We start from the raw sequence: 21,951 nt of genomic DNA on the forward strand, positions 1-21,951 counted from the left end.
GATTGAGCAATCAATCATGATTGTGGTCATGATATAATAACGCAGCAAATATTCTGCAGACAGGAATCTTTAACGCTGCGGCGCGTTTCACCCTAATCCACCTTCATCCTCCTTAATCCACCATAATCCTCCTTCATTCACCTTAATTCACCCTAATCCTCCATAATTCGCCCTAATCCACCTTCCTTGACCTTAATACACCTTGATCCTCCTTAATACACCTTAATTCATCTTAATACAATCCCTATTCAATCATTAGTTAACTTTGCTAATCATACACGGCTGGACATGTTTTGGTCCGCTTCCGACCTTGCTTAGGTGACGTGACATTTTCTATACCTCACATCGCGACATTGAAACAGAGCTCTAAGAATTTCACTTAAGCCACACACAGAGGGATGTGCCACAAGCAATACTAGATCAGACGCACAAACTAAAACATTTCATCATCATCTTAGTACGGAACTCGCCTCAAAGCTACTTCTCCATCGGTGTACTCCGTTCATACGGCTTTAAGGAAAAAAACCAGCCTCATCGTAAATGTTGCCTTCAGCATTATCGATGCTGTTATCACCATTTCTCAAAATTTTCTTCACCACTGGGAGTGCAACTGGTCCAAAATATCGCGCCTCTATAAAATGCTGCGGCCCGTCCACAGGAGCCCAGGAGAAAAAGCGTGCCGTGCGCAGCGCGCGCGGCCGGCGGGCAAGGAGAATCGAGGAGGAAAGCACCGCGAGGAGGAGAGGATCGCTACTACGGGGAGGAGAGGGTCGCGCGCCCGATGCCTTGCAAACATGCTTGCAAACATCTCTAGATGGCGCTCGCGTCCGACGCATCGCGGCCCACGCATGAGGCCGCGTTTCAAATAGAAATCTCACCTTCGTGCATAGCGTTTCCCGGTAAAAATTACGGTTACGTAAAAGCTGCAGTGGCCCGGAAGTGTAAGAAGCAGTCAGGGATCTTTAAATGCTATCTCGCTCCACACCTGATGGCGAAGCTTAATGCACCAACCAGCATTAGAGGAAGCAGTAGAAGAAGACATAACTGAAACCATTACCCATCAATCGTCTACTGACAACCAATTTACGAGTATTCAAAGTGTACTCAAGCTCTATTTGCCGAAACGACGTGCTACGCTGGACGCCGACGTCAACGCCATTTTCTGCTACAAGGGGCCCACCCTTCTATATAGGTACGCTGTAACCATGCTTGAACAATAACCTAGGACCGGTGCCGCGAGCGCCAAATTTTAAGAGCATTGCATTCACGCCGCCAGAGGCCGACACTTCCTAATGTTAAATTATCGTTTAGTTTACTACGCACCGTAGTTTCGAAGCCACATAGATGGCGTAAATTGTTTTATAAGCAAAGCCTTGAAGCTTTGTTAGGCTTGAAAAAGTAAGAAATTATTTCTTACAATTCCAATTTCTACTGATTTTCTTCAGTACTGACTTGCTACGGTAGAGAGCTGCGATTTCTATCACCGATTTCATCGCTCAAAATATTCGGCCATGTTGTTTAGCGAAGCGGTCTACACTTGATCGCGCTAAACACGTTTCGCGATTTTAATGTGACTTTTTGCTCTCTTTCCCTGACGTTTTGCGTTACAGCCGACTAAGATGGATAAAGTGGACCTTCTGTACAAAAAATACGACGTCCTCGCGTCAGCAGGGGACAAGGTTTCCGAGGTGAGACCGTCTCGGTATGAATGGTAGATCCTATGCGCGGCTGCAGCTCCTAGGCCTACTCAAACGAAAACGCCGGTATTGCGAGCATCTGCTGTCAGCTCCTGCTGAAATTTCGTGCGTGACACCGAATAGAAGAGCCGCGCTCATTTCGAAAAGTAAATTTTAGGTGTACGCATGTCTCTTTCACTGGCATTCTGAGGTGGCGTGCGCCGATGTGCGTTAGCCCGTCTCTACTCGTTATTGCCATCGAGATGTTGTCAAGCTTAACTTTCCAACTTTCTTACCCTGCTGGCTTTCTTGTTTATTTTCCTTTTTTGCAGCATGAGAGCGACTACTTAGTCATTTTGGAATCCGTCAAAGGTACGCCGAGCGAGAAACGCCTGGCATCGCAGTTCATCGCCCGCTTTTTCAAAAGCTTCCCGCATTTGTCTGAGAAGGCCATTGACGCCCAGTTGGATTTATGCGAAGATGCTGATGTTGCCGTAAGTGATTTCTTCGTTCGTTGCTTACCGGGCATATATGCGATCTGCGTAAAACCGTGCGTGAAAGCGTCGTCGTCATACGTTTCTCGATCTGCAGTGTTTCTAATAATACTCGTTTCGCTAAACAGCATATAAGGCAGTGGACCGAACGTGCACCTCTAATTTAGTGTGATCACTACCTACTCGTGAAATGATGTATTCAGTATTGTGTGACGTATGCATCTCTAGTTCCGATTGCAAAGTTTAGAAATGATTCAAAGAAAATAATAAAACCGGTTACAATAAGGCAATCGTATCCACATGTGGGACAGTCGCTTTTGGTTGTGTTGCCGACACATATGTAACAAAAAAAAAACCTACATAAGTATTACATGATTGGTCTTGCGCAAGGTTGTCAACCTCTGACATTCTACAGCATGTGATAAAGGACATGCAAAGCAGATGCACAACTTATGTGTCTGCCAAGTGGAAAGGGGTTCAGGGCCGATCAAGCGAGTGTGCCTAGATGTTATTGCCATGTGCACAGACTGAGATAGACTTCTAATGACACTCACTGCAATGTGCACTCATCACAGTATGTACTTGTCCAGGTCTCTAGGCTTTGACAAAATGTGCAGCTTTGACTGCAGCATCCTTCAAGTCTGTAAAGGGCAGAGATTAGCTGGAAAGCGTAATCCTGTATAGAAAAGGGACACACAAGATAGGGGAACATGAAATGTGCCCTGATGATACTAACAGTTTATTATTATGATGCCCCATTGCCTTTTTTTTAATGTGAAATATATTTAAAATCAGTTGGAGGGGATCACTAGCTAAAACCATGTGTAACGAAAACCTGTAATCCTATTATCACTTGTATATTTGCCACTGTGCTACCCACAGGCCTTACTTTGGTATTGTTACATTGAGAAAAGAAGCCATTGCTTAGTCATACATGGCTCGCATGCACAGGTGGCGCCGTTGTCGCATCACACATGACACAATCAGAGTTAAATTTAGCCTCTGGCTCGCCATTCAGACATGCACAGCATGGCAGTACATTTGTCAATCCAAGCAGGAGTTGTCTCATTAGAAAGATCTCACTCAGCTATTGTATGTGTAATCCATCAAAGTCAAACCTGCGCTCATAAGGAGTTATAAGCCTACAAGTGTGCACCTTTATGCAGAAATGTCACACTTTCTCGGTTCTACACACAGGGGTCTACACACAGGGTTCAGAAATGAGTCTCTGGCAGCAAGACAGAGGGATGCCAATTGGCACCCACCATCTTTGATTACAGCGGGCACACTACAAATAAGGAGCAAGCACAATTGCAAGCTTAGACTGTTGGAAGACCCCTATCTGTATCATGGGTTAAAAGACGTAAGCTTTCTCATGCGTAAATAAAGGTCTTGCACTTTGCTTTCAGGTTGTGTGAAGGAAACTAGCCATTACTTGATCATGCATGTGTCACGTACGCAGATAGCGTCATTGTTGTGCAACACATGATGCAATCGGAGCTCATTTTAGCCTCGCGCTTGTCGTTCAGGGAGGCATAGCTCATCTCACCACTGTGTTAGTCCATCCTAGCACGAATGGTCGTGTTTGAGAGAGCTCACTAGGTCATAGTAGATGTGATTTATCAAACTCAAACTGGTGCTGATCAGGAGCAAATGGGTTACATCCTGGCTGTCTTGCTGTGTCTTCAAAAAATATCACATTTTTACATCGGCCTTAGCAGTTGTTCCACGTGTTCTTATAGCTGTAAGTGCACTTAACACTTTTGGACTTGCGATCTTCGAAACATGCCTCTTTACCGCACATCTTAACAGCAGTTTTAACCGGCAAAAAAAAAAAAAAGAAAATCATCTCGCATGCCACCACAGGACCGCTGCTGTTCCGTTGTTCCACTCATTTGTGCAGAGAGAGCGTTGCTTTTCACCATGAGAATTCTTTAAAAAGGTAATAAGGTATAACAGACAACTTCTTGAAGAAAAAGTGGGTTTAATTTTTATTTGTAGCCTTGATGGAGGTCAGTGCAAACAGAACAGATAATGAAGAAGAAGCTACTAGCATCTGCTATCTTCCATAAACATTACCAACTTATTTGGTCTTCTGCACAGCTAATCTCTGACTACGTGGCAGACAGCAGTGTTAGCACACCCCTAAGTTTCACTGCATCATGTTTCTAGTGTCGTTTTCAATGCTGTATCAGCTTTAAGTTTCTCCATTGCCTTTAAAGGCCTACTGCTGCAAAATTTTGAACTGTCTCTATGCAGAATTTTGTGGCACGGAAGGGTTGTAAAGATAATATTTTTCTACCGAAACTATTACTGTGCATCGAAAATGACAACATAACACTGAATGTTCAGAAGCTCTACGCCTTAACCTTTGAGATCAAGGCGGTGCCTACAGCGTAGAAGTTTTTGGAGGTCATGTTGTGGAAATGGAAACTAAAGGCAATTAAGTCAAGTGGAGATGGTAGATTAATGCTTGAAAATGTTTAAGGGGTCACTTTTACTGAAAACAGAGCGCAGAGAATTCAGTAAGCAAGAAAACTTGGTAAGTGTAGGGCACAGTTTGCAACTGAATAAGGATTCAAGTACTAGCCCGATGTCACACTGCATCATTATAATTGTCAGTAGTAGTCAACCACAAAAAAAACGATTACATCTCATTTTGTCATGTACTAGCCCGATGTCACACTGCCTCATTATAATTGTCAGTAGTAGTCAACCACTAAAAAAAAAAAAGAAGAAACGATTACGTCTCATTTTATCATGGCAGCAAATGCTGCTTGTCCACTTCTATTTGATCCTTGCAAAGAATTAGTTGACATTCACCTTTGTGATGCTGTGGGTCGCCGAAAAGTTTTGTTTTCTCTCAGCCCCGTATGTCCCATGCTCTGACGTTTTGTTAGTTTTGATAGCTTGTAGTTCTGTGCTCATTTTGCTTGTGAAGCTCATGCTGACTGCAACCAGCAGGGAAACACCATGTCCACATTATGTAATGACCTTGCTCCGCTGGAATGGAGGCAAGCATCACATGCCAAAATATTATCGATGGCGTCAACAAACAAAGTCTGTGGCAACGGGCCTTTGCAGTTGTCAGCATGTCCTGTTCCTGATAGGCACACACTTCATTTTGACTTGTTAAAGGGTCCCTGAAAAGTCCGGACATATGTTGTAGATGCGTAGGGTACAGCTACAGTAAATCATTTGCGCCACAATTTGTGTGAAGTGTCTCATATTAAGAGAGCTACAGATGATTACAAGTTACCCTCCCCTATAGCCATGCATTTTTTCTCAACTCCTCAAGCTCTGCCTTCACTGGCTCTGCATCATCATGGGATGTCGTGTCGTCTACTTCCGGTTGTCTTGGAGCCAGCATGCGAAACCTCTCCAACTTAGCTGCCTGGCAGTCGATCCTAAGTGAGAGCTATCGAAGCAGCATGCGTTGTGAGCATTCTGTCGCAGCACCGAGCGTGTCAGGTATTCTGGTAACCACAGGCGAGTTGGGCGTTTCGACGGGTGAGTGGAGGCATAAACTAAAGCCCCTACATGCCACTATTGCTGTAATGAAGGAGCTTTAGTGTAGACGTACGTGAGCGTCCTGATCGGTCTGCGTGGTCCAGCCACCTGGTGGCACAGAGCATAACTAGCCAAATAAAAAGGTAATATTGCTGCAACCATATGTAAAATATTTTACATTTGGCAGCAAAGTAAAATGCATTTCGTTACTGCTATGTTAGTTCTATGTTTGGTTGAGCTTTGTGCCTCCATTCATCCCGTGAAACGCCCGGGCCCAGTCTGTTTGCACATGCCTTTATCCGAATACCGGAAATGCAAAACGCTATTGTAGTAGTAATCCTCTGTCATAAAGGGACGACTCATCTGCTGCCTTGCAGAGGGACATGATGTCGCAGGTTGACGTATTGCAAGTCGGTACGTTTTCAGCCCACAACGTAACAAGGACGAACCATGGTGCTCGCGAGAAGAAAGATCGAGACCAACACTGACCGCAGAGCTCTTGTCAACACGGAACACGTTGTAACACAAGCAGACAACACAGACAACACTTGCCGTGTACCGGAAGTCTGGAGTGTGGTGATAAAACTTTTTTTTATAGAAGCAAATTAACTAACGTTCTAAGTATTATGAACCACATTTGTTCGCCATAAAGTTGGAAAAATTATCAATGGTGCACCCTGGGCATCCAGTCGGATAGCTCGCCCTACTGGCACCGTCGGGTTACCTCACTTCACCTGGTCAGGGGCAGCTGAAAACTCAGCCAAGTGGCGTGCTGCGATCGGTAGCTATGTACATTTTTGAAACCTTATAATAAATTACAAACTTTACGTGGAACTATTAGATGTGTTAATTAATTATCAAAAGGACCTACCCTAACGGCTCAGGTCGTTTGTAAAAAATCGTCAAAATCATTTCAGGGTCTCTTGAATGCAGCTAACCACACTGCATTGACCCAGTTTCTGGCTGCCCTTTCATATGTGACGCAATAAATCTTAGTTCTGTCTCTCGAGCGCTGTTTGATGGCATGTGCTGCATCACACTGCCTCGCTGATAGTGGACAATTTGAGTTCCGGTGGCGAAGCGCTGTTTGATGGCATGTGCTGCGTCACACTTCCTCGCTGATTGTGGACAATTTGAGTTCCGGTAGCGGAGTGCAACCCTTTCAATCCAAGTTGTTTCTTGTCACGAAACAAACACTGCAAGGTTTCTGGAAGGGTAAAGTCACAATGCACAAGTGCTTTCGCATTCGACTTCCATTTTAATGAAGCTAATGTATTCTAGAATTGAAACTGCTACCCTCATGCTCAGCAGCAGTATGCCTAATCATGCCTGATAGTTCTCAAGAATCATCTGATACTCTTTAAACTTGTGCAGAATTGATAAGTGTTTTTGTTCTGTCCCCACTTGAGATAACTTGCTCGATGCACTCAGGGCTTACTTGTGCTTGCTTCAAGAAAACTTGTTATCAAGACCAATTTCGAATCTGCAGATTCGAAAGCAGGCCATCAAGGACTTGCCAAGCTTTTGCAAGGACAGCAAGGAGTATGTGCCAAAGATAGCCGACGTGCTGGCCCAGCTGTTGCTGACAGAAGACCACACGGAGTTGGTGGTGATTCAGCACTCGCTGGTGACTCTCGTCAAGCTCGATGCTCGGGGCACCCTCGGCGGAGTGTTCTCCCAAGTGGTGGCTGGGGAGGACTTGGTGCGGGAGCGGGCAATCAAATTCCTCTGCACCAAGCTGCCTTCCATGGGTGTCGATGTGCTCACCAAAGAGGTTGAGGAATTCCTCTTTCAGGAGTGCTGCAAGGTAAACTGAGACATTCCCTTGCATTCCCCCCCCCCCCTCTTACCCCTACTCACTCGTCGTTGTTACGCTTATCCCTTGCTGGTTTTGTTTCTGTCAAATTTGAACCCTTTGAGGGTCGAATTATTTTGAAGAAAACTTTCCCAGGTGGTCAAATTACTTTATTGCGGATCTTGAATGTACAAGATGTATAAAGTCGGGAATAAATAGTAAAAAAAAAATTAAGAACAGTATTTTGGTGTCGGCATCACTCAAAACTGCAAAATGTTCAATAGTATTTCAGAGTGTGTACTCCTTGAAACACGAGTCCCCGAACAGCCGCAGAGAGCGAGAATACCTCATGAGCGGCGGTGATAAACGAGCTAAGAGCAGTGCCAATCAAGATAGAAATCAGCTTCCGCCGCTTCTGCGATAGCGTGCCGACAAAGATAAAAATCGCGTTTCGCACGCCTCCGTTGCGGCGGAACCGAAACCGTCAAAGCGTGTTGCCGCTGAGAGCGAGAATACCTCGCGAGCGGCGGTTATAAACAAGCTAAGAGCAGCGCCAATCAAGATAGAAATCAACTTTCACCGCATCTGCAAGAGAGTGCTGACAAAGAGAAAAATGGCGTTTCGCGCGCCTTCGTTGCGATCACGCGGCGAAACCGAAACCGCAAAAAGGGTGTTGCCGCAGTCTGCGCGACACGCTGAAGCTAGGAGTCAGTTATGTTTATCTCCCGCAATTATCGCGCAAATTTCAAACGCTTCTTGTAAGTCCTAAGAGGTGGCAGCACCTCCCAGTGAGCGTGCATCGTCATTATGGCGCAAAATTACAAACGGAAAGTCGAAACCGTACTCGTACAGCAAAGACCTTGTGGAACAGAAAACCGCCGCTGTACATGTATGGCGAAAACCGTCAAAGGGTTAAGCAGTCTTGTGTTTTAGTTTTCGCTGGAAATTCTGTCTTGCAATAAAGCATGAGCCACACTCCCGGATTAAATATTAGACCGCAAAAAAAATTGGAGGACGCTTAAGCTTCGCCTTCAAGAGTGGGACGCGACGGCGTTCCCGTCGACCCGCCAAGGGGTATAAGACAATGCGCTACGGCACAGCGATCACTTACGATGCGCCCCGCATCGGACTTAGCGCCCACCTATCACGCGGTGAGCGTCGAGCAACGCAGCGTTCGGCGCGTCAACGAAACATGCGCCTGAGCGAACGGAACGAACCAAAGAACTCGGTGTCTCGGAGGGGAAACGGTCTACGCCAGCCAAACGTCGTGATCGGCACGGGCGGAGAGATAGATAGTAATCTAAACCGGGAGCACGGCGAAGCGTCGTCAGGGGAGAGGGAGTCCCGCGACGCGCCTGGCAGCGGTCCCAATGCGCGTGCGGCGCGCCGCCTGTTGGGGCAGCGCCGTACATTGAGAGGAGGGGGTCTTCTGTGTTTGCCGCAAGATGGCTTTGCGTGTGCGGAAAGCGCAGAAGAAATGCAGCGGAAACGCACTTCGCAACTCGTGTAATTGTGACTTCTGTACGTTACATGTTCATAATTACCGATATACACCGCAGTATAACTTTCCACGGCTCGTTTCGAAGGCAACACCGCATTCACTAGAGGCGCGTTTGCACCGCTTGGAAGCATCGAACTCGTGGCTGAGTGGTAGCGCCTCCGTCTCACACTCCGGAGACCCTTGTTCGATTCCCACCGGGCCAATCTTGGAAGTTGCTTTTTATTTATGAAGCGCCTGCCGTGATTTATCGCTCACGGTCAACGCCGCCGACGCCGACACCCGACGCCGACGACACCGGCTTTTCTGCGACACGAGCTCCTTAACGCTATCGCGTTAAAATGTACTTGAGCTCATGTGATCCTTCAACCTCGGCACACACCCTGGCGCTACAGAATAGCTGTGGATTAATAGCATCGGTAGGTTTTATTAAGTAGACCCAGTCAGACACTACCATCTATAATGTTGAGTTCCTGTGTGACAATTTCAAGGGATTACTATCAAAAATATTTTTGCTTATTCATACTTTTCTTCCATGCCTAATGTCCATTGTCAGTAAATACCACATATTTGCTGCTCCACGAGTTTAGCTTGCGAGTCTAACTGAACTTTATATCTTTTTATTCAGTGCATAGCAGGCCTGTTGCCCTCTCAAAAAGCGTGCATGTCTTTGTTGCATGCTCAGGTGATGCAGGATGTGACAGGCCAGGAGTTCACGAGCCTGATGCAGCTGCTGTCAGGGCTGAAGCTGGCCAAAACTATTCCGGGTCAGCAGGCACTTGTGGACTTGGCCGCAGAGCAGGCCGACCTGGGCAAGCCGCTTGGGGAAACCGCAGGGGCAGGCGATACAGCCTCCCGGGTTGAGGCCCTTGCAAAGCTTGTCCAGTGCATACGGCAGGCTTTGCCCTACTTCTCGGTGAGCAGGGTTTCTGTGTTGTCAGGTTCAATGTCCGGGGCGCTGTCCTGGTTTTGATCCCTCCGAGGGCAGACCCTCTCGCTCCCAGCATGCTGTGATGTGGCAGAGCAGCAGCAGTAGACAAGCCAGTTACGTTGCACAAAGTGTTTATACGGTCCAAAGCGTCCAACATATAGGAACAGGTATTGGTTTCAAGCACCATGCTTCTGCTCCTGAATGCCATCCCAGTGGGAAAAATGCACTGTGGTTGTGTTGTAACATAAGCCATAAAAAGTTAATGAATTTAAACCTTGCTATAACAACATAATGACTATAATAGACTTCCCAACTGACTAACATGAATCATTTTTCCTTGAATCAATGAGTTACCGGTCATTTTGCATGATGTATTCATTTCAAAACAATGTTGGATGCCGCCTTGCATAGCTTTTTAAAGGCCCCTTGTATCATGTGTCAAGCATCATCCTTCTAGATATTGCTCATGCACTCCGGGCTTCCACGTGGCGGAGTGCACGCGTCGCTTTGCCTGTGCTTGTTGTTGGCGCATATTTTGACCTGTTTCCTTTCAAGCTTTGGCCAGAACCTCATTGGTTCTATCAAAAGGTGGCAACCAAGTTGAGTTCTTCTTTACTGCGACTCTTTAGTCGGGACACTAAAAGCGTCATATTGCAAGGAACTGGCATTTGAGTGTGAGATGTGCATTGAAAAGAACCAGCTCTAAACAGTAAGAAACAGGTGGTCGCCCTTTGAGCCATTAGTGACGAGGTAGCTGTCAGTTTTGCAAGCGCAAGAAACTGAAACCGCATGCGGAACAAAAGCCAAACCTCCACTCGCCCCGCCCGGGCACCAATGCGTGAGTGGTAGTATACAGATGCGCTGGAATGAACTAGCTCTAAAACAAACTATGCAATGAAAACAGAGAGAGGTAGGCGTGAGAAAAAAATTCCCCAGTATTCCCACATAGTAGCAGCACATGCCAGGAAATAAAAAGTTTGGAAATTGGTGCGCCTTTTAAACGCACAGACGGCGCTGTAAATATACGGCATTAACCATTTTGCACTTGTTCATGGCGCCGTGCATATACGTCATTGACCCTGAAAGGGTTAAAGAAGCACCCCATTGCATTCTAAATAAACAAAAGAAAGACTGAACCTAGCAAATTCCTATAAAAAATGTTTTCACCAGAACAGCCCAAATATGAAAAGAAGTCACACAGTTTCGCCCGAAAGACGAAGTACTGGTTGCAATAGCAAATTAGTAGACAGCTATGTGAAGTAAGGATGGTAGCTCTATCGGCCGTGTAGACTTGTGAACATTTGCTTACTAATTAAATTAACAAGCGTAGTGTTGCACACACAAGCAAACATGAACATGTCTCGCGCGACAATCGTGGAAACTCGCTGTCAAGACACTGGAGGGAGGAAGCGCAGCAACAGGAGTGAGCAAATTGACCTTCATGCTGCCGCCCTCATAAGTGCGAACAACGCGGCTGGAACACAGCGCACACGAAGCTATCGGTCCTCAGTGCACCTAGATGCCTAGACTCCGTCCCAACTCGGATCGCTTTCAAGATAGGGCCCACGCGGCTGCCAGAGTAGAAAGCCCCCTCCTTCCACTCCCTCCAGTGCATTACACGTGACGGAAAACTGCACGCTTGCTCCCTGCTTTCCTTCCTTGCACGGACGAGGTTGAGCTGCCATCATCGGCTCAACCTCGCACGCTTTCACTAGCACATACAGCACACAGGGACAATGTTATCACCCTCATACTTTATACGGAACATTACGGTGACGGCAGAAGTATGCTTGGGCTGCCCATATAATTGCTAACTCATTAAAATAGTATCCTACTTTTGAAATTCATGGTGCTGCGTTGAGTGCCATTTTCGTGTATTCATGCAGCCTTGTTTTCCAACGCAAGGGCAGAGGTGCCTGCTGTCACCGAAAGGTGATTTTGAGTCTGCTGTTGGCAGTGCCTCACCTAGGAAGCCTCATCAGTAGTCAGTGTGGTAGATGTCCACAGTGGGGCCACAAGCAATAATGTTATGCACGCCTTTGCAGCAGACCCGCCGTGGTTGCTCAGTGGCTATGGTGTTAGGCTGCTGAGCATGAGGTCGCGGGATCGAATCCTGGCCACGGCGGCCGCATTTCGATGGGGGCGAAATGCGAAAACACCCGTGTACTTAGATTTAGGTGAAGTTAAAGAACCCCAGGTGGTCAAAATTTCCGGAGTCCCCCACTACGGCGTGCCTCATAATCAGAAAGTGGTTTTGGCACGTAAAACCCCATATATTATTACCTTTGCAGCAGCAGATGTAATCGGCATTAGTTACAATGCAAACTGTGAGAGTTCTGTCAAAGGATAAAGGCGTTTAAACTTCGCAACCATGGCACTTCTTTTCACTTTTGGGCAATAACGCAATCGATGCTTTGTCGCGACACAACTGCAGCAGCATTTCAGCTAACAGATGCTGCATTATGTTACTTGTTATTTCTTTAAGTAGTAAATTAAACTGCTTGCTATGCTGTACAATTTTTTAACATGATGTCATATACGCACAAGACAGATGAGTAACGTCGGAGTCCCTTAAACTAATGTGCCAAGGTCTATAGGTGGGGAAATGTGAACTTGCTCTTGGACATTTAATTCTGCATTCTGTGTACCCGGAAAGAGAATCTTGAATTGCTGTTTGCACTAATGTCAAAGAACAATCAATGTAAACCGTCCACTCTGTGCAGCCATACGTGTCATCATCGAAGTTTGTCACCCACCTGTGTCAACAAGTGCTTCCTGGCCAGCCCTTGTTGGATGCCGAGACCTTGGAACTCCTCAAACTGTTGGCTGAAATGGTGCCCTTTGCCACAAACCTCTCAGCTGAGGATCTGCAGGCATGTCTCAAGCTGGTCTTTGAGAAGCTTCTGGTGAGTACAACCAGAACATTAAGTTCCCTACTGAACTCCCATGTTTTCTGACTGGCACCCATAAACGATGTGAGCCTGGTGCCCTTAGCGTAAAGCACCGTTACGCACTAAGTGCAATGGCATACCTTCTGTCGTACAAATATGCTTCCAACATGTCTAACCAAAATTTAATTAAAGGATCCCTAAAATGGTTTGTAAAAAAATTTGTATACGCATAGGGTACAACTGTAGTAAAACATTTGCAGTAGAATTTAGTGTGAAGCGTCTCGTGTTAAGAGAGCTACGGACAATTACAAGTTGCCCTACTCTCTAACCGTGCTTTTTCTCCTCAACTCGTTTGCCGAGTGATTGATGCTAATCTTTGACTTCATTGGCTCTGCATCATGATACCACGTGTCGTCTACTTCTGGATGTCTTGGAGCCAGCTGGCGCTATTCCGCTAACCCCAAGCCGATGGTGACTCAGTTAGTAAGCCATCAAATGCATTAACAGAGAAAGAATTGGTTTTTCTGAGGTCTCACATGCACTCTCGTTCCTCTTAGGTCATGAATTTTGAATGCATACTCATGTCAGATTGATGCTTTGTAGGTGGCGCTTTTGTCTTGGTATCTCAGTATATATACGTTTGTTTCTCAAAATAAAAATCAATTGGAAGTCAGCGCTTGTCTTCGTCGTCCTTGTCCCTCGTCCATGTATGCGCTGTAAGTGACAATTGATACCGTAGAATACCAATTAGCCCGTACCCAAACCATGCTACAGTCAACAGTAGTCTTATTTTGACTTGTTGTGTGCATCGACTGTGTACCTCCAGAACGGTTAGTCGCCTTCCACAGTCACGTCAATGCCAACTGCGGTTTCGTCCTCAGTTGTTGCAATAAACAGTAGTTTCATTTATACTTGTTGCATCGGCTGCAGGCCTTCAGAACCACAACACTGCCGTCTGATTGTGTCAGTGGCGGCCTCGGTTTTGTTAGCAGTCGTTGCATCAAATAGTAGTTTTGTTTTGACTCAGTGCAAAGCTGTTGAGAATGAAAAGCATCGGCTACATCATGATGGACTGACAATTGGTTGAGGAGCACCTCACCGGCTAAAAAATAATTGAGATGTGCGTGCTATAGTCAAAAGCTTGTCTCAGGTGAAAATGTGCACTGCGGCTGTGCTGCAAAGTAGCAGAGCCTTCGACGCTGCAAGCGCTAATCAATCACTAGATGACAAAAACTGCAGCTTCCACACTGCTTTTATGCAACACAGAAACATTATTTGCTGATTCATTCAGGAAATAAAAGCCTGTTGACATAGTCAGCATTTGTTTGTTATTTTCTTGATACCCTTGGTAATTTGACGTTTAGTTCATTCTGAAATTTTTTTTTGTCCCGTAAAATTATAATTAATGAGGTTTCATTGTAATACCAAGTCCCCCATCACAACTTCATTCCTCTTGACTGAAGAACAAAAGCAAGAGCTGAGAAGACGCTAAATGCCAAGAAACCACTGCAGTGAATGGCAGCTGTATGTAGCTTCCACATGAGAACGCAGTCTATTTTCATTAGTTCAACCTTGATGGGAGCAACAGAATCAATTGAATTCTCTGGCACGTCGTATTTTAGAGAGAGTCTAGGGGGAAAAACATCCAAACACCCTGCTGCTTCATTCTCATGTGCACCCAATTTTATAACGGAAAAAAAAAAAATAATGTAGCCTGTCCTATTCTGGCAGTCAGAAATGAGATGAATCCTGAGGGCTTACCTTTGTAGAATGGAAATTTCTTTACTCTTCGTATCCATTGTCATCACTCACTGACAATTTCTTGTCACTATATAAATGACAACACATCACCCTTCTTGAAATTTCTTTACATTTGAAATTCTGCATTTCTCAAACCACTAATACAATTGGCGACTAGATGGTGGACCACACCTAGACTAACCACTTTGCCATTTCATCCTGCGACACATGCAAGTCTCTGGAGTGCTAAAAGCACTTGACATGACTGGTACTGCTAGCTTCACATAACTTCTCTTTTGAATGCGCTTTTGTTATTCATTCCTGAATATGACTCGTTGCCACTATCCTACACGTAAAGATGTTCTGCCACCATCTTTTCATGGCGGTGGCAGTGATGCTGGCTCTCGTGGTAAACTGTTGCCAACACCCATGAACACGGTCTTGGTTTCATATCCGATGGTAGAACACAGGCAATTTTCAGGCCAATATTCTTAATAATATGCGTGCTAGAGCCAGCTCAAAACTGTGATCATTAATTATAATCTTACCTTTGTTGTTGTTGTTGTTGTTGTTGAAATTCATTGGGAAATTCATTGATAAAAGTCATTCATTACCCACATTTTTACGGCCCCTTCCATGTAAAAATTGTGTTTTCAAATCGACGACCAACTGCTCCTTACATGAAAGGTTGAATTTCTATATATAAGGAAGTAAAGTGCCAATTTTACCGTCTTTGTTATATCAAGATATAGCTGTAGTGCTGCAGTACCACTTACAGTGCAAATATTTGTGATTCTGATGACCTATAAGCGGTCTGCACTGTATACCATATCCTGCCTTGGCGTTAACCCTCTGCAGGAGCTCATGCCGCTACCTCCGGCCGGGGAGGAGACTGAGAATTCATCAGACCAGCAGGCTGAGCCCGAGCTGCAGCTCAGCCACGTGGAGTGCCTCATGTACGGCTTCCACCAGCTGGCAAAGCGCAACCCGCAGTTCCTCACCGCCGACGAATCGGCTGAACGGCTCCGGGACTTCAAACTCAGGTAGGTCACACAGACTTGGCCTTAAAGGCCAACTGCAGTGCAATTTAGGACCTCATGCAGACCCTACTTTCACATAGTGTTGATGTAGAGCAGCTTCTGTGCAAAATTTCACATTTCGCTTGTTTGCGCACATTCTGTGAGTCACTGGAAATAGTTCTGTGCAGTGCATTGCCACGCATCGCCGCAGAATGAGGTGCGTGGTACTGTGAAATGGGTGCACATTACACTTGAGGGCGCGTTAGAATATAATAAATACTGTACACCATCCTGTCTGCTGTACTCACTAGTGTGAGCCTTTATAGCCGAACCCCCCTTCCGGCATGGTGGAAAAAAGCATTCTGCAGATAGCATTCGCTGCTGTGAGCCTCTCATCAAAATTTTGCACTCGTGTACAACACATGGGACACACAAGCAAAGCGCACAGTTGCTGCTGCTGCATTTATATATATATATGTATATATATATATACAGTGAAACCTCGTTAAACCGTAGTCGGCCGGAGCTCGCAAAAAGTACGTACTAAACGGTAGTACTGTTTAAGCGAAATAGCATGAGATCGCCCACTTACCTGTCAAAAACGGAACTCAGAGTGCAATGAAAGGGGAAAAAACATGCAGTATTTATTCACTTCGCGGGACGTAAGTGTTATTTTCGTTTGATGTCCCGGCGGCCTAGCACGACGACAGGGGCCTCAAACTTACTGAAGCTGCGTGGCAGCTTCTCAGCCAGCTCCCCTCCTCTCGGCAAACACTCGCACGGTAGATTCCTCGTTGGCATTACGTATTCTCCGTGCACACGCGCAGTAGTGCTGCACAAGTCCCGGGGCGCCATTTTCATTGCCGGGTGCCGGAGTTCGGAAAACTTTTCGTTTGGAATAGTTACGTTATCGCGCCCCTGTTCTCCTTGCGACGATTGCATTCATGAGGCTGACGTAACGCGCAGCTTCTGCCACTGTTGGGCCTGAGTAGCCCGTGCTGTCGCTTTCCGTGTCGTCCTCATCACTATCGCTACTTGACATTTCGGCAACAACAGCGGCAACGATGGTGAAAAGTCGAACCTCGTAGCTGACATCTCTTCACGGTCGCAGCAGCGCTGCCGAGCAACTTCGCATTACAAATGCCACACACTGTAGTCAACAGCAGATGCATGTCGCGGGCCAGCGCCGACTTCTTCGTGTCACGTTCGGTAACACGGACGATGTCTAATTTTTCTTCTATGCTGAGCACCCGGCGTCTTTTTTATGCTAGCTTCGGCATGACGCGAGTCCTCGCTCGCACGACGCCACAACGCTCTCCGGCACGGCGTCCATGGGGCGTCGAAATGATGTTGATGTTGATGCGGCTTCACGTGCAAACGCACAGGGCGCTTGGAGGCCGTTGTACCGATCTCTGAGGCATGTTGTTCTGCCGGGCCGCCCGATGGAGACGACGCACCGCCGTGTTTGCGCGACGAAAAGTGGAAACGCTACGTTTTAACCGATGCGTACGCAATAAGCTGGTACAGTTTATGCGGATACAAAATACATTATGTTCAATGGCCGCTGAGTCGGGGAATTGACTTTACTACTTTTAAACCGAAACTACTGTTTAAGCGGGTACGGTTTAACGAGGTTTTACTGTATATATATATACACACACCCTTCTAAGCACATGCTTTTCAGCAGAAGCCTCCTCACCCATTCCAGGGCTGCCAGCAGCAATCTTGACGTCGGCAGGCAGATTTCCATAGAGCACTCCGTTTGGCCTTGTGGCTGACATCAGTAAAGAATCATGTTTGGATCATTGCGGTTCTTCCTGTTGTTAGTGTGTATATTTATTGACACAGCTTACTAAACTGTCTGAAGTAGGCAAAAGTCAGCGCTTCAAATTTCGAGAACAATTACGTACTTACGGAAGATTGTCGGCTCACGCTCGGCCGTGCCCGCTCGTGCAGGAAGGAAATTTGGCCCGTGCTGCTTATCAATGTCGTAGCTGTCGGGACTCGCTAATTTCAGTGATAGCCTCGAACCTCGCGAAACTTAAGGTCAGACCACACGTATGCTTGCCAGTGTGCACTCACCCCTGGCAGCTCCGGCCTCGACACCTTGGCAGACATCACTTTGCATTGAGCTATTGACAATGCTTCAAAACATGCAATTTGAATGTGGCTACTATCTGTTGGTCAAGCTGATGCAGGACAAAGCTGGTCCGCACAATGTAGCACAGCCAGACTGAAGCACATGAGCGCGAGCACACACTCCAGTCCTGTCGTGCAACGCACTGCAGTTACGTGTAGCTGCTTTTGCTACGTAGCGTAGATACCGTGGCCGCCGCAGGGTGCCGTGACAAGTCTGCTAGCTGTGGCTCCAGACACATGGCAGAAAAAGAAAATTGCAGAAAAAGAATTATGAAACTTAAATTTGCCCAAGTTGGAAGTCTCGTGATTTCTTTATATTTTTGGTTGATACGAACTTCGAGCAACATGAATTTTTCTTGCCATTCCAAGAGAGTCGTATCATCGAGATTCTGCTGCTGTATGAGGAACGTGGATTTTGTTTGTATGTGAAGCATAGATTCTTATACTGAGCAGTCTTGCTAAGTGACAATAGTACAAACAAAGAACAGGAGAGTTCATCCATTATTCTTTCCATTTATCCATTTTATCCATTTTCTTTCAGTCACAGAAGGCAAATGTTAGCCACATCATCATCTGTCTTGCATTAATGAGAGAGTGTACCTAATGAATGTAGTTCATTTCTCTGTTTTCTCTCACATCTAACTGTGCTTTTTTTCCATTTGTTTCAGGTTGCAGTACCTTGCACGTGGTGTCCAGGGCTACATAAAAAAACTTCGCTTGGCGCTTCAAGGGAAAAAACCCTCCGAGCTGAAGTCAGAGGAGGTATGTGGCCACATTTCAGATGTACTATCGGCGTCAAATGAAAGTTGAACAGCGGAGCCCGTGGCCCAAGCATAAGCGAAGATATAGTGTGCACCGTCCAGTCATCACCATTGACAGGCGCACGCATCCGGTTTGGCCGCGCTGCGCGATCCCCCTCTAGTGAGATAATGTCGCTTCTATTCTGCTTCTTACATTTGAACGGGAGAAAATGAAAAATAAAAATGAAGCTAGAATATTGCCGTTTACGCCGAGTCTTATCGCCCAGATCGCCGAAACAACAAGCGCTGTCGGCGCGAACAGCGGTGCGCGTTGTGCAGTTTGCACCGTCATCGCAAGGTAGATTCGCCCGCACGGTTTGCAGCTTGCGCTCCACATTCGTTCTTTCGACCGGCAAACTTGCGCTGCGCGGTATCGCTGGCAGCCGCGACGGCGGCCGGCGTGGCGAGCGCATTTGGCCGTTTGACATGGTTTCACTCCCAAACCCGCAGCGCTTCGCTTTTACCACAGCGTCGCAGCGTTATCGGCGTCTAGACGCTATTCAAATATGGAATATACTGGTTATGATCACGAGCATTAAAATAAATTCGCGTGTAAGGTTGCCGAGACAGCGATGCCATGCGCATTATAACTGTGCCTGGAAACAAAGGTGCGCCGAAGTTGGTATGGGCCCAAATTATCCTAATTAGAAAGTAAATGAAGAAAAGACCAACGAGAAAAAAAAAAACCTTTATTGCAGGCGATTGCAGGAATCTGCAAAAGATAAGCATCGGGCTTAAACTTCGACGAGACCTTGCCTCAGGTGAAGGCACGATGATTTCCGCGGGAAAATTTGAATGCTACTTCATGTTTAGTACTTAGTAAAGTCACCTTCAGCGGCCACAACGGCTTCCATTCTTTGAGGAAGACTGTCGAAGAGATGGGTCGCAAAGTCCGTTACCCGTAGGCGCTCCCACTCCTCTTGTATGGCGACCCACAGCGCGTCCTGCGAGCCGCGCTCAATTGGCCGCCGCGAGAGTGCCTTCTTCATTGCCCCCCAAACATTCTCGCATACGTTCATGTCGGCGCCTTGCAGAGGCCACTCCAAAAGCATCACTCCCAGCTGTTCAAACAAGCATGCTATTGATGTGGCCATGTGGATGGGGCTGCGGTCCTGTTGGAAGAAGTAGATGCCGTCAGAGAACGGGCCATCCAAAGCATAGGGCACAACTACGCTCTCGATTACATCGCCATATGCGGCAGCATTGAATTTGCCCTGTAGACGAACCAGCGGTGAAAGACCGTCCTTGGAGAGCGCACCCCACACGCTGACGGAGCAGCGGCCGCTGCTTGCCACACGCTGTAGGTTCCTGGGCTCATATCTGAAGAAGGATTGTAAACCGGAAATGAATGAGTTGCGATATCTTATGTCACCACCAGAAATAGCGAAAAATGGCAAGCTTAGTAACAATTCCCTATAAAATATACCAAATCGTATTGAATATATCAAAACAGGGGCTAGTTTTCGAATCGCAATAGCAATAAGTAATGCGCAGTGAATTATAGTAATCATTCAAAGAACGAGAAAGCCGACATGATTAAATGGGGTGAATGTCAAACCTGGTGTTGTCAGTTCTCCAAATTCGTTGACGCTGGTCCCAGCAGGTGGAAAATGTCGATTCGTCTGAGAATATCACACAGCGCCAGTCTTCCGCAGTCCATGTTGCATGGTCTTCAGCAAACACAAATCTTCTGTGCTTATTGGCTTCTGAGAGCGCAGGCTTTCGCGACGGCACCCTGCTTCGCAGGCCAGCCTCGTGCAGTCGACGTCTGATTGTTGATGTGCTGGCGGAGAGGTTCAAGCTGTCTTTGATTTCTCGAGATGTCAAGAACGGGGCGTCTTCCGCAGCTTTTATGACAAGTAAGTCCTTATTGCTGTCGGTCACCCGCTGCCTGTGTCCACGGGGAAGGTTCCAGAGGCGTCCATCATCACGGAATTCCTGGCAAATTCTGTTGACTGTAGGCAAACAGCGATTCGTTATTCTGGCAATCTCACGCTGATGCACTTGGTGCCGGTAAAGAGAAACAATTCGCGCTCTCTCTTCGGGCGAAACACCCGGCATTTCCAGTTCACTTGACGCTGGTAGATCTCCGTATTGTCTTAAGGGTGAAGAAAAAGTACTGATCGCTACAGACAGGCTAATCAGAAAGACTTATCGTTGGACATAAACCATGTCAAACGGCCAAATGCGCTCGCCACGCCGGCCGCCGTCGCGGCTGCCAGCGATACCGCGCAGCGCAAGTTTGCCGGTCGAAAGAACGAATGTGGAGCGCAAGCTGCAAACCGCGCGGGTGAATCTACCTTGCGATGACGGTGCAAACTGCACAACGCGCACCGCTGTTCGTGCCGACAGCGCTTGTTGTTTCGGCGATCTGGGCGATAAGACTCGGCGTAAACGGCAATATTCTAGCTTCATTTTTATTTTTCATTTTCTCCCGTTCAAATGTAAGAAGCAGAATAGAAGCGACATTATCTGACTAGAGGGGGATCGCGCAGCGCGGCCAAACCGGATGCGTGCGCCTGTCAATGGTGATGACTGGACGGTGCGCACTATATCTTCGCTTATGCTTGGGCCACGGGCTCCGCTGTTCAACTTTCATTTGACGCCGATAGTACAGTACATATAAGGATAAGCCACTTTTTTGAATCTGGAAGGTGGTGCTCTTTTTTTTTTATTGTATCTTTTTTAAATGTTGATCACCAGCATTTTTGCTTTTGTGTGAAAACAATGCCAAACATACAAACAAGAATACAAAAGTGAAGCTTTATTGTAATATCTCTCATTCTAAAGCTCTTGGTTTTCAGAACATGGTTGGTTCTTACTAGGTTTCACCTGGCATCTTAAAGACTTGCTCCACAAAGCCTGAACGAGAAGAGGGAAGACTGGTCTACAGTGGCCGATCAATGATGTGGAATTGATGGGGAACTGTCTAAATGTTAGAATAATTGGAAAAAATATAGGATTTTATAAACATTAAGTATTTCACAAGTGGCCAAAAACCTTGTCAATGCATTTCTTCATGCACATACACTTGCCTGGGATCTCCTGCACCGAACCCCTGTTAACACGACAAAGTCATCTGTGTCGCAATAGCCGAATGATTGCAGGTTCGACAGTCGTTTCTCTGCACTTCCCTCGCTTATCACCACCCTTGTCGGTGCATACATTGCAAATGGGGCAAGTGTCATCAAGCAGCTGCTTGATGACACATGGTCGCACAGGACCGTGTCACTGACGTAAACAAGCAATTGCTGGACGCGTGGAACTTGCACGACAAATCGCAGATGCAGCCTTTAGAGCACAGCTGCTTGGCTTGGCTTGTTCTGTGTGCATATGACTTACTACATGGACTAGGTGTTGCTAGTTTCGGTTTTGAGAAGGCGCCTGCAATATGGCCGGCAAGCACGCTGCAATGTACGCCATAGGCAATGTATCAGAACAAAAATATCACTTTGTCT

At 46.5% G+C, this 21,951-nt stretch overlaps 1 protein-coding gene across 2 annotated transcripts in view; it reads left to right on the forward strand.

Moving 5' to 3' along the window:
• Nucleotides 1–1,488: 1,488 nt before the first annotated feature.
• The window catches only part of cass (apoptosis inhibitor cassowary), a 38,381-nt gene continuing 17,918 nt past the window's right edge, over nucleotides 1,489–21,951 (forward strand). Inside the window, exons 1-7 of one of the 2 annotated variants that reach the window (XM_065450340.1) lie at nucleotides 1,489–1,688; nucleotides 2,009–2,170; nucleotides 7,170–7,487; nucleotides 9,659–9,889; nucleotides 12,628–12,810; nucleotides 15,394–15,578; nucleotides 18,362–18,455. In XM_065450340.1, the coding sequence (XP_065306412.1) occupies nucleotides 1,620–1,688; nucleotides 2,009–2,170; nucleotides 7,170–7,487; nucleotides 9,659–9,889; nucleotides 12,628–12,810; nucleotides 15,394–15,578; nucleotides 18,362–18,455 (1,242 nt within the window). In that variant the 5' untranslated portion in view covers nucleotides 1,489–1,619. The remainder of the gene's footprint in view (nucleotides 1,689–2,008; nucleotides 2,171–7,169; nucleotides 7,488–9,658; nucleotides 9,890–12,627; nucleotides 12,811–15,393; nucleotides 15,579–18,361; nucleotides 18,456–21,951) is intronic. The other variant, XM_065450339.1, reaches the window with a different exon arrangement.

This window comes from Dermacentor albipictus, chromosome 3 (genome assembly GCF_038994185.2).
Source record: "Dermacentor albipictus isolate Rhodes 1998 colony chromosome 3, USDA_Dalb.pri_finalv2, whole genome shotgun sequence".
In the NCBI taxonomy this organism is placed as follows: domain Eukaryota; kingdom Metazoa; phylum Arthropoda; class Arachnida; order Ixodida; family Ixodidae; genus Dermacentor; species Dermacentor albipictus.